The sequence below is a fragment of the Pipra filicauda genome, unplaced genomic scaffold (genome assembly GCF_003945595.2).
Source record: "Pipra filicauda isolate LSUMZ 115617 unplaced genomic scaffold, ASM394559v2 scaffold3_size10097308_pilon, whole genome shotgun sequence".
Classification (NCBI taxonomy): Eukaryota; Metazoa; Chordata; class Aves; order Passeriformes; family Pipridae; genus Pipra; species Pipra filicauda.
Window position 1 is genome coordinate 8034833 of NW_024104532.1, and position 13513 is coordinate 8048345.

The 13513-nt window shown below is 40.6% G+C and overlaps 1 protein-coding gene across 15 annotated transcripts in view; it reads left to right on the top strand.

Annotated features, from left to right (window-relative positions):
- TENM2 (teneurin transmembrane protein 2) overlaps positions 1–13513 on the top strand; it is a 1087321-nt gene that overhangs the window by 953820 nt on the left and 119988 nt on the right. For all 15 annotated transcript variants that reach the window (XM_039385212.1, XM_039385215.1, XM_039385216.1 and 12 more), the window contains one exon: positions 7978–8100. In XM_039385212.1, coding sequence (XP_039241146.1) covers positions 7978–8100 — 123 coding nt within the window. The remainder of the gene's footprint in view (positions 1–7977; positions 8101–13513) is intronic.

Consider the following 13513-nt stretch of genomic DNA (forward strand, 5'->3'; position numbering starts at 1 on the left):
ATAGTGTGATCTGTTAATTCCTGAAGTTGTGTATTTTGATAATGCTTTAAATGGAGTTCCCAAATGAACTTTTAATTTAAATTTATTGAGAAAACGTAGTGCACAGCAAATAGCATAGTGATGATTAAGATGAATTGCTGAGAATGAATGACCTTGAAAGTAAGCCATCTATTTGTTGTTGAGCTTCAATGGTCACAGTCAATGAGCAGGACTTTTTGCATACATTTCACAACAGAAGTATTAAATTTAGATCAAGTGATCTATTTTTGAAATGCTGCTTTAACCTTGCCTGCTAACAGTTGAATACTCACAAGTAGAGGAAGCAATATAATCAGGAATACATCCAAATGTTTTATATGAGGTCTGTAGGATTCTTAGTCATTAATATTAAAACACGAGTTCATAAATACCCTAAGTATTGGTAGTCCAGAGAATTTTTTTTTTTTCTGGCTGATCTTTAATCTCTAGTATCAACTCTGTAAAAGTTAAATCCTTATGTGCTGTGTCCTTGAGTTCTCCAACAAGATATTTTGCAAATGCATCCCTCATAATTATAACTGACTCTGCTGTGCTATTATTTAAAGAGAGTATTTACTGTTGTGCTGATGAACAGCTACACTGGGTTGAGAAACCTGCACAAACATTGTGGCATGACAGCAGTTGCCATTTATGTACTACATTCTCAGCCTAAAAAACATGCAGCTTTTAGGAAATGCTTTATGGCATAAAAATGCAAGGGTTTGCCTGTGATGTGTCATAGTAAACATTCCCTAGTTTATCTGGGCTGGTGGATAGGTAGGGATGTGCTGTGGTACAATGTAGGGGATGAGCTTGTATCAAACACTTCAAGAAGCACTGGGACTAGTGGATACACCAAGGGGTGTTGTATATGTGTAGGAACAGCTGTGTTGGGCTGGATTTGTCAAGTTTAATTTAATTTGGCTCCAACATCCAAAAATGGTTATCCTGTAAGAACAGGCAAAGCATGTATGTACTTTTCCCTACTGATCTTCCAACCTGTGAAATGAGGAGTGGTGGCATAACAATATTCCTTGCTTTTTTCACCCTTCCCATGATTTCCATGATTCATGACTTGACTTGAAATTTTCAGGGAACTTTATCGTCTAGCCCAGGACTTCTCTTCTGTTTGATAACAGTCAGCTCAGAGGTCATTATTTTATATGTGGAGTGAGGATTACTCCTCTCCAGTGTGTGCTATTTTATTTTAACTGGGTTTAAAATTCATCTACCATTTTCTGGCCCAGTAGCTCGGTTGTGTTATGTCCTTGTGCAGTTCTCGGTCAGGCCTCTTCTTGAATAATGCAGACTGTGCCCCCTCCCTGCACAGCCTGTTTTCCATTTGGAATTTCTATTGTATCATATATGATAGGTTTGGATTTTTCAAACAGCACTTGAGATATTCCTGTAGATAATATATCAAAAGTGGCAGACGTCCACCCAGCAAGCCATGTGGCTTTTGTTTTAGAAAAAGGTGTGGGAATGTGATGAATTTTTCTCTTGGATACCCTCAGGAGGACTCTGACATCCTTGTCACAGTCACACTAGGTGTTCAAGGTAAAACAGAAAGTTCTGGCAGTTAGTTCTGAATTTGAGGAGAGATGTCATTATTTTGCTAGCAAGGAAAGGTGCTACTTGTTCACATTGTTTATTTTAAGACTGCTTCTTTTAAGTAACAAGAGTCATATTCTTTGGTAATGATTTTTCAAGCACTTTATTATATGTTAAACTGGAGGATTGAAGGTTATGGATCCTGGAGACACTGTCCCTTTCTACCAGTAACATAAAATGAAAGGGCTTCAGTATAACTGTGAGTTCAGGTGTTTGGATGCAGTGGCTTTCTTTGAGACACCTGCCTCAGTTGTTGTCAGAGCGTCATACCCCATTCCAGCTGCATCCTGACAGTGCTTGTGTGGCTCCTGCTGCAGATGTGGCTGAAGGCTGGCCTGCAGAATTATGAAGCAGAGGATGGTGTCAGCCTCTGTAAATCATCCACGATTTACTGAAATCTTTGTCAGGCACAGTTGTTGCCAAGACCAAATTCTGTGGGAGAGGCCTTTTACCGATTGTCCCCAGTGGTGAGATACCTTGCACTTAAGTAACACTTGCAGACCTGCCCATCCAACAAAGCCTCGCTGTCCTCTGTGTTCAGCTTCTGTTAATTGTAAGACATGTTAGCAAAATAGGGCAAAAATCTCAGCTGAGATTTAGTTCAGTAAATTTTGATTGTATGTGTGTGTTTGTGAACTGCCCTGTAACCTATTCGTGTGTGAGAGGCTTCTGACTTCCCTTGTTACAGCCGCCCAAGGATCTGTGCTCCTCAGCAGAGACCCAAAAGCACTAGTTAGGATCAAGTGGAGTGTTTTCAGGCACCGTGCAAGTTTTTCCCATGCAGTTCCTCAGCTGCTGTTTTCTGACTTTGAGCCCCCTGCTATTCCTGTCTCGGGCATCTCTTGAGGAGAGGTTGTCAGCTGTGATGGATTGTGCATTCATTCTGTAATGGGGGCAAGGAAGCCCTGGGGAATAGGCCCAACACACTCGTTTCACTTGTGGCTTGGGTTGAACTTGAACCTATTTCTCCAGAGGAATAGCAGAAGAACTTTAAATTATTATGTTTCTAGTCTTTTAAGTAACTGTTATTTTATGAATAATAATTGAGATCAGTAAGATCAATTTCTGGTATTCCTGGAGTTCTACTGCATGATCAAGAAGCAATAACTAGTAAAGAACCGTGAGTCTCAGCTGAGTAACATTTAATACAAAGTAAGAGTGCAATAATGTTTAATTTTTTTTTTATTTTTTAATTTATTCTTTTCAAGTTATCTGGGTTACTCATGTATATGCACCCACAGGTATAAAGCACTTTTGCTTCATTCAAATATTGTGGTGCATTAAAAAAATGTTCAGACCATGTGAAATAAAAAACAGGTGTGCAGATAGGTCTTTGAATATATATGCTATGAAATTAAATTATGCTAAGATTTATTAGGTACCTTTTGTTTTGTCATGTCTGTGATTCATTAGGCATGACTTGGAAATTACATTGATGTTGCTCAAGACTAAGTGTACTGGAATAGCCAGAGTTACATCTTTGTTCACCTCATGAGTGGATGGAAAGGAAACTTTGAGCATTTCTGCTGCTATAATACAATGGTCTATGTGCAGAAATGTGCTTTTAGGGTTTATTTACTCATGTTTTTCATTATATAACAGAGTGATTTTCATATGAAAAGAGGTTGGCCTACGACAGACAAACATGATATCACTATATCCTGACAAAGTGAAATCATAGTTTGATGAGTTCATTTTGAATGACAATAATTTAGGGTTTACTAAGCATGACAACTTGGAAAATTAAAATATGGAAATATTCTGAATCCTGTTTACTTTTACAACCTTTCCATCTTTTTGAGTTGCTTGGGGAATACCGAATTTTCTCACAAGCAAGCAGTGCTTATTTTCCAGACCCTAACTGGGAAGGTGCAGTAGGAATTGAGGAAAATGATGGATCATTAATCTGCATATTTCTCACTTTAAGAAGGAATACCATGGAGTAAAGGGATAAGTGAAAAACCTCATTCTGCACTGCCTATTGGCAGACACTGAGTTGTGCCTCAGGGAGATCTGTAGCACACAAAGACACCAGAGGTCTCTCACTTTAAAAAATACAAGGTCAAGAGTGACAGGAGCACAAAGATAAGACAAAGAGCTTCCAGAGCTTGGAAACCATTGTCCATTAGACTGAACTCTGAATGGAGTGGGTTTATGGCCAGAAAGAGAGAGGACTAATCAAAGAGGAATGTGGGGACACTACTGAGTCTTAGAGAACGTTCAAGAAAATTTTGCATGTAAGTTTTTTCATTTTTCTGTGGATTTTTTTTTTTACCTTTTGGGACTTCTTAAAATAAGATGTGATTCATTCTGGCAACCTCTATCTTATGTAAGTCTTAGGCTGATCCTTGACAGCTCTACCACCTGGAGTGATGAACCAGTTCTCTGCCTTTGTTCTTAATGGGCAATGCAGGTTTCGCTTCCAGGTGCTTTCACTCTCTGTACGTGTGTGTGTTGCTAGGTTGGGAGTGAGAGGTTATTATTTTTTACCTAAATCTCAAAGGTTTTACTTCAGAATTTATTGTTTCTGAATTCTTGTGTTTTAGAGAATATAAATACACAATTCACTATTCTGAGTTAGTAGATGTTAGTGTTAAATGGACCAGATAAATTCTGACAAGCTCAGTGTTTGAAAATCAGGTATCAGAGACAAGAACTTAGCAAATATGCTTAAATGTTGAGGGGATAAAAAGCAAACATGTAAAAATAACTCCTACAAAACATACATAAGTGCTCTGTAAAATGTAATTTATGAATACACCATGCAGATAAAATGGCAGCTCTTTGTGTTTTAAATCTTCAGGGATGTGTTTGTTTCCAAAGGTTTATCTACAAACCAAATGTGGACCTCTGGAAACATGTTTGACTAAGCTGGCTAGTTTGGAAAATATTTTGATGATTAGCTTTGGTTGTGGCTGAGTATCACAACTGAGCTGTCTGGTGAACATCCTTTGGAGATAATGTGGCCAGTACTGTAATATCAGAAGAAAATGTGTTGTTGGAAAGGCAAAGCCATAAAGATTATTTAGGTTCAGAATAGAAAAGAAAAATAGAAAAAAAAAAAAGGAAACAGCCACAAATTCACCAGTCCAAATTTCTCCTCTGACACACACGCGTTCAACGTCTGAATGGATCCCCGTATTTCTAATTAAACGGGCTTCAACTTATTCCTTTGCTGGAGGCATTTTTGTTTGATTAACAGAACAAAAGGTTAATCATATAAATTTGCCATCTCATAGCGTTGTGAAGCAGGAGAGAATGGGTTTCTCCTCGTTCTCCCTGCTCGGCTGCCAGTCAGCTTTGCTGGCTGCGGTGCAAACACGGAGCTTTCCCCTCAGGCCCCCGTGACACACTTTGCTCGACTTATTCTTGGTAGAAGGTGAACGTTCCTCGTGTCTGTGACTCGAGCTGTCTTAGTGGAAGTTTGTAGCTCACCTAATGGATGTGTGAGCTGGGCAGGAGATTCTCAGGCTCTGTGAGGGATAGAGCAGACATGCAAATCCCTGCCCCGTTAGGAAGGAGCTCTAATTGCTCCTCCACCTAACGTGCATCTATGATTAAAACACAGAGCAGTGAAGTTATTAATGAAACCATGGTGTGCTTGGAAGCAGATGGATCATGGGGTTTTTTTAATACCATGTTAATAAGATCTTTTGTAATTCCTTGTCTGAATTTACCTGGTAATTATAAGGTAGCAACTATAATTCTCTTGGACAGACTATTAGTTATGATTTCCTTATCTCTCCTTTGTAAGGACCGGTGCACACTAGAAGTACTAGGCTTTCATCTCTGCAAGTGACCTACATTTATGCTTGCAATGAAATAAAAAAAATTGCAACTTTGAATAGATACACTGAGAATATAAACCACAAAAGTCTAATTCTCCTCTGTGACTTGTTTTCATTTTGGGGCTTTGAAATTCACTTAATCTTTATGCACTCTTGGCTTCCGGGGCTGGTCCAGCTGAACTTGGTGCCTGTGCATGGTGTGGGAATAGCTGACAGCACAAACATGCCCCGAGCTGCTCCTCTGCCTCCATCCCCAGCCCTGTCACAGCCCCAGCACAGATGTCTCTGCTCCATGGGCACAGCCTGTATGAGCTGTGACTTGGTACTGTTTGAGCTTTGTGAGGGATTTTTCCATTTCGTTTGCGGTACTGAAAAGGAAAATTATTTTTTTGAGATAAGACTAAAAAAGCCTTTTAAAATGATTGTTTTGGCAAAACAGGAAAAAAAAAAAGTTGTAACCAAATAAAACATTTGTATATTTTCAAGGAATTCTTAAGCATTCCCTAGAAGTAAATTTTGAACAGTTTCTCGGCCAAACATCCTTTTCGGGTTCATGCCTGGTATTTTTTAACATACCAGAAGCTTTAATGTTTTGGTTTTTTTCATAATAGAAAAAATGGTAAATTCAGCATCAGTGTGAAATCTGGCAAATGCCCTGTTCACACAAAATGTCTCTTGATTTTATTCACTGTTCTGAGATGTCTGCTTAGTCCATAGATATGTCCAGGGGAAGATGGTGCTAGGAAAGCTGCCTTGCTCCCCAGCTGCTTTTGTCAGAAAGGTTAAACTCTGCATAGATTGTGTGCTGAGAGCTTTTCAGGAGTTGGGAATGGATGGATTCTGGGGATGGGAGATGTTTTGCTTTGTTTTCTTTGGATTTAGGAGTACTTATGTGAATAGATCACATATAAATGGATTCCCTGTATTCAGAGATTATCTGAGTGATGGCTCAAGCACTGTAAATGGCAGTTCCTGTGAGAAGTCTTTTGCCTTTCCTATCCCTCCCATTCAGTCTCTGAACACTTAGCAGGTGGCCACTGCTGGGCTATTTGTGACCACACCAGCTCTGCTACATTTGCTTGGAATTGGATGCAAAATATCTGCTAATGTGGTGTGGATCTGACACTGCAGAGGTGAATATTCTAAGGGTGCCCATAATTATATTTATTTTCTGCCCCTAAATTGACAGTGAATCCTCTCAGACACTTCTTTACATAACAGGAAATGCTGTTCTCTGTGGTATATATGTTTGCACACAACCTGTGTAAGCAGGAAGAGTGCTGATGGTGGGCGTAAAGAAAGGGAATAAAAACAGCTTGGTGGCCTTTTCTCTCTGTCACCACTGCTCTGCATTGTGAGAATGCCGTGGGGATAATATGATGAAAGTGTGGAGATGTTTGCAGGTAGCTTCTGTTGATACAAGGTGAAGATGCACATAAATCCACTGGCTGAACGATTCAAACCTGTCAAGTCTCATGCATTATGCACAGGACTTATTCAATTAGCCCTGCCACTGTGCCTGTAACTCATGCGCTTGCAGGGGGTTTGCCTTGGCCTTGATCCCACTCCACAGTTTATGTTCCAGGTGCAGCTGCACAGCCTCTACCATGGGCCACACAGTCGTGCCTCTGGCATGGGAATGGCTGGAGAGGCCACGAGCAGGTGCTGTGAGCAGCCAAACCTTCCCTGGGTGGGACCGTGTGTGGCCCAGGATTTTGAGGTCAAAGCATTGGCAAAGCCCTGGGTCTGTCAGAAAAGTCTAATCAACACAATGAAGACAGAGGCTGTGCAATGGCTTCAAACTGAAAGAGAGTAGGTTTAGATTAGATGTTAGGAAGAAATTCATCTCTGTGAGAGTGGTGAGGCCCTGGCACAGGTTTCCCAGAGAAGCTGTGGCTGCCCCATCCCTGGGAGTGTCCAAGGCCAGGTTGGATGTGGCTCTGAACAACCTGGTCTAGTGGATGGTGTCCCTGCCCATGGCAGAGGGTTGGAACAAGATGAGCTTCGAGGTCCCTTCCAACCCAAACCATTCTGAGATTCTATTATTCTAATCTGTTGATTTGAATAAGTTGTACTAAACACAAAGTAATTGCATTACAATGTGATTAGTATACATAGGGCTAAAGCTGATTTTATAATCAGCGTATAAATTACCACCTATAATTTAAACTCAGAGCTGGTACTTGCAACAGTGCTTTGTTTCCCAGGATGTGTCCCCCCCACAACGTGTGAGTCGGAAAGTGGTGCCTGATGCCAGAGTCTGAACAGAATGCTTGTTGTGATCGCCTGGTTTGTAAAGCATTTTACCTTTTGTGTTTCAGTAATTTAGAAGATCTGATAACTGCACAAAAAAAACTAAGACAGATGTGTGTGAGTCACCAGGCGTGTTTGTTTGTTTGGGATTTTTTTTGTCGCTGTCGTTGCCCTTTTTTTTTTTTTTTTTTTTTTTTTTTTTTTTTTTTAAATTTTTTTTGCATATTCCCATTCCTCTGAGCCAAGTCGCTTTTTTTACGGTGTTCTGCACTGAGATGACCGCTGTCTCCCGCCCTTGTGTCCGCAGCGATGCATCTCCTGGGGCTGAACTGGCAGCTGCAGCCGGCCGAGGGACCGACCTTCAACAACGGGCTGCGGCCGCCGCGCCCGCCCGGCGACGACGGCCCGGCGACGGCCCCTGCCGGCAGAGGTGGGTCCAGACCCGCGGGGTCCGCGCGAAATCTCCCTGAAAAGAGCCTGATTTTGTCATTCGGTTTGGCCCCTCGCTGCATCAGTGCGCAGTCATGTGATTTCTGGAAGCTGATCGCTGGGTGAGGATGTGCCCGCCCGGATGATGCTGAAGAAGGGCTTAGTCGTTAAAGTGTGCTTTTTGTGCTGTGTAGATGTCCTGCTTCCAGGTGTAGTTAGAGATCTCAAAGGGAGAGGAAGCTGAGGGAGCTGGGCTTGTTCAGCCTCGAGAAGAGGCAACTGAGAACTTATTAATTCTTATAAATATCTGAAGGGAGATGTCAGAGGATGGACCGGGCTCTGCTCAGTGATGCTGAGCAATAGCACAAGAAGTAATGGGCAGAAACTGATACACAGGAAGTTCCACCTGAACATGAGGAAGAACTTTTTTCCTGTGCAGTGACTGAGCACTGGAACAGATTGCCCAGAGAGGCTGTGGAGCCTCCCTCACTGGGGATATTCCAGACCTGTCTGGATGCAGCCCTGTGCCATGTGCTCTGGAATGACGCTGCTGGGGCAGGGAGGTTGGACCAGGTGACCCACTGTGGTCCCTTCCAGCCTGACCCACTCTGTGATTCTGTGAAAAGCTTGATTTAGTAGAAGGGAAGTCAAGAACTTTGGCTTGCAGCTACGACGACATCCCTGTTTCTTCTTCTTTCTCAGATGAATTCTAATATCAAACATCAAGGACAGCAGAATTTGACCCATAGTAAACAGTCTGTCCTGTGGTATTAGTATGAGCAATGCAGGCAACAAATGAATTCTTTTTCTCTGAAAGAAAAACTGTATTCCAGTGGAGGATGGCAAACACAGTGCAATCTGAAGAAAAAATAAGAACCAGAAATACTTTCTTAAGCTAAGAAAGGGTATGTTAAAAATACAGAGAAATTATATGTCACGAAAAAGACTTTAATCACCTAAATTGAATGCTTTTTACTGGTGAGGTTCAGGGGTTTTCTTCGCTACACCACAGTAAGGCTTTCTCTGGTTATTACAAACATTGCAATGAGAAGGCAGAACAGAATGTCTGAATAAGTCAAAGCACCTCCCAGACCTTGGTGTGCTGTGATGGTGGGATGGTGTGACTGAGCACTCACTTTCGGTCAACAGAAGAGTTCTGTTCAGGACTGAGCAGCATCTTGCTCTCAGGACCTGTGGTCTGTGTTAAACTTGCTAATTGCCAAGCAAGTGTTAGAAACAAATGCTGACACAGGACACTTGCATGGGATGTACTGGGGGGGGAAAAAATCAGTTCAAATACAGCTGGGCAAGGAAGCTGAGTTATTCTTTTATGGGCTTGATCATTTCATGGATTTACTTTTATTTCCAAAAAAATGCTGCTGCACCTCAGCTTCTTCCTGTTTTTTGTGGAGGGACTGGCTTTGGCTTCGTCGTCATGAAAGTCTTTTTAGGCAAGTGTTCGTTGGTTTGGCTTTCACCTCTGACTGACTGTAGGTCAAACTGGATGAACAGCACATCCCTGAGTGCAAGGCAGAGTGTGTATATTACTGCTGAGCTTCCTCCAGATCGTGCACAGGTGAGAGACCCTATGGTTCTAGGCAGGAACCTGAACAGCTCAGGTCTGCAATTATGGTCACTTAGCAGGCAACTGCAGTGTTTAACACACTTCCCAATTCCCTCCCCTGCAGCTTTTTGTTGCCATCTCTGTGCAAAGATAGGGCAGCAGGATTATTGAATTGGAATGTGCTCATCTGCCTGGGGCACTTCAGTGCAAATTCTGCCGGTTTATCCCGGCCCCACTCTAATTAGCTTTGCACATTTGAAGAGGTGGAGATGCTGCTCTTTTGGGAGTGGTAACCTCCTGTAGAGGAGACAAGGAGACAGAACTGCTGGTTATGTCTTAAATTGCTGCTGTTAGCATGTTGGAAAAGTTTACTTCTTGTTCTTCTGACATTTTGTAGAAGGTTGCTGAAATGTTGATAACCTGGGGGAATGGGGAAGAACAATATTTAGGCAAGTAATCTTCCACAGTGGAATAAAATGAATGACAGGTTTGGATGAACACAAGGAATAAGGAAAAGACAAATTCTTAGAGCTGGGAAGGGTAAAAAGTTTTTCTACCTCACCTTTCCTTTTATTATGTCCAAGTTAATATTGCTATCCCAGCAGTTTTTAGGAAAGCCTCTGACAGCTTTTAACACAACAACCATTTCAGGGCTCTGGCTGTGGAGAGTGACCTTTCTATAATTGACACAACTCAGGATGAAGCCATTCTTTTCAAAACATGGGTCTCCCAAAGAAACCTTTAACCCCTAGTCTGAGAAGGGCCACTTAAACACAAGCTGTGCCTACTCAGCAAGCAAGGCATTTTAAAGTAGAGCAATTTGAAAGGAGGAAAGAAAAAAATAGCAGGTATTCAGTTTGATCTGCTTGTTCCTTATTAAGAGACTAAATTCTGGTACAAAATAATAAAACTGCAATTTCAGATGAATGTAAATTACTTTATTACTGCATATTCCTACCTGAATGAAAACAAAATTCACTATTAAGATAACACAGTTTCAGGGGGTTTGTAATTACACACTACATCTCACTAAAACTGGATATGTCTGAAAGGAAGAGGCAAGTGCAATGGGCAGAAAAATCCTCAGTGCTGCTGTAAAACTGCAAGTGAAGTCCACCATGCCGTGGAAGTTGTGCTGAACTAGGGGTTGAGATTAAGAGACAAAAGTAAAGAGAAGTTTCTCTCTTTATACAAATTATAACACAGTATCTCTTCATGGTGTGTAAAAACAAAAAAAAATTGACACTGCCATGGAATTGCTACAGGGACGAGGTAGATTGTAATGACATTAAAAAAAGCTTTCTGAGAGTGAAGCCCATTTGTCTCTTAGAGTTTGTAAGGATGATGTTAGAATTTTGGTGTAATAAATCTAAGTTGGGGGAAAACAGAGGCATGTTTGGGAATAATTGCTTCTTGACAAAGAAGTGAATTAGATGACCTTATGGGATTTTTCTGTGCCTGGATTCTGTTAATCTATCCTAGAAATGTTTTCTGCAGTGAAAATTATGTAGAAGGTTAGACACACGTTGCCATAAAATATGTGACTATGTGCTGTTTCCCTTCTAATTGACAGAATATACCATGAAAATCAACCTAAACCATGTCAGAGGACACCTAAGATAACCTACCATTTATGTGGAAATATCCAAACTAACTCCAGCTGCAAATCCACATAAAGAATGCTTTGATGGAGAGTTTTTTGTTTAGGAAAGATTGTCTTTGGTGTGCTCACAGATTTAGCAGATTTGCTAGTAATTAAAAAATGACTTAGTAGTTTATCTTGATTATTTGCTATAGTAATGTTCTGTGAAGCTGAAAAACGCAGTTAGAGATTGAGGTCTCTGATCCTGGAAATCCTCATTTTAAAAGACACCAAAGATAATTGTGGGCAATTGAGGACCTGAGAGATCACTTTATGTACAATAAATATACTAGTTGGAAAAAGTAGATATGAATTTGTGTTCTGATACTCATGTAATTGAGGGTTTGTGTCTCATTGGACCAACCAGCTTGATCCAAGTTCATGGTCAGTTTGAGATGTTGCACTAAATCTACCACAAGGTGTGTGGATTTCAAAAACACAATTACAGGTAATTAGATATTAAAGTATTGAGGTGTCATGAAAAATACTAGTTTCCAGATAACAAGTTCAGCATTGGAAATATAATGGTAATAATGAAACAAAGGAAGTTAAATTTGCTGTTAAATTTGATAACATCTTTCTTACTTGAGATGAGAGAGGAGAAAAACAGATTCCTACTGATCTAGCAGAAATTTCCTTGGATAAATGTGGAAAGCTGAGCTCAGCAGTCATTGTGTAGCTGTACAGGTTGTCTTCAGCCCTCTCCAAATGATGTTGAGAGCTCTGCCAGACGCAGCTGCGAGTCACATTTTGGTTTGCACACAGAAATTAATAGTTAAGCTATTTTATTAGCAATGCAGCAGACAGGCAATGTTAAAGGAATAACAAAATGATGCAATGGGAGGATCTGCCACCCTCGTATACTGATGATTTGGGGTTCAGATGCGAAAAGAACCGTTCCTGACTCACTGGTGCTACCCCCAACTGTGCTCCTGCTGAAACCTACTCAGCAGACAGTGTAAGGACTAAGGAACAGCTGGAGAGAACTCTTTGTCATGTTGTAAAAGATAAACTCATACCTCATTAACAATGTAAACAACATGAATCTTTGGGTTTCCACTATTTCCTCTCAGACGCTTTGAAACAGATGATCAAAATGTAATAACAATCAATGTACTTTAAATGTCACTTCTGTTACCTTCATTCAATTTAATCAAGACATGCCATCATTTTCCAGGTGGATTAATCTTATTAAGTAGTTATGAGGCTAATGTAATGTAGATCTTAATTAACACATTAGCAAGCAGAACTATTAATATGGACCTTATGAAGGCTTGCAGATGTGGTCGTCTGAAAATACACCAGGCTCAAGAGCTGTCACAGCAAAAGCAAGTGTTTGGCTAAATTCAGCAGAAGAGAAGAGGAGTTTTAGGTGTTGATCATGTTAATGGTGATAGTATAAGTTGTAGTGTTCAAAGGTAGGTGATAAAGTGCATTATAAACCATCAGAGATTATTGTTATGCTCAGGTAGAAAATAACACTAGTATATATTTGTTCTTTATGGAATGCAGTGAACTAACAGATCTTGATTTTATATCAGTTGTATTTTGCTTTGGATTCTGAAAACAATGGATCTTGTGAACCCCTGCTCACATGAATGTGAAGATGTGCCTAAATTTTTAGGTGTATCAGGATACTAATGCATGATGCTTAATTCCACCTACAGGGCCACAATGTTTGGCTGCAGCAGGTGGCTTAACAGACACTCCCTTTGAAAATTTTCTTTCCTCAAACCACAACAGAAATTTGGGATGCTGACCGACAACCTGAGATTTTGATTTTGTATCAGAAGCTGTTTTACTGGGCTCCTGAAATCTCATACAAATTCAGAAGCTTCCTTCCTCCTCACTTCACAAAACAGAGCTCGTTGGTACCTCAGCATCTTCAGCATAACTGTGGTTCAAGATGTGCCATAGCAGCTCCTCCAGACAAACTCCCATTGCCTGGCTTTTTAGTTCATTGTAGCTGTGGGAATTTGTTTTGCAGTAGCAGTCAATCTATTGTACACATTTCAGAAAGAATCTGTTTTCACCTGAGTCCTAGGGCACTTATGTGGTAGTAGTAAATAATTTGAAGCATAAGTTCATATAGGGAGTCATCAGCATGGTAATAGTGCATAGCACTGATTTTTCCACTGAATATATTTATATAGAAAAGACATTTTCTACTTTTTTTTTTAATTTGTCTTTCTGGAACGACAACAAATG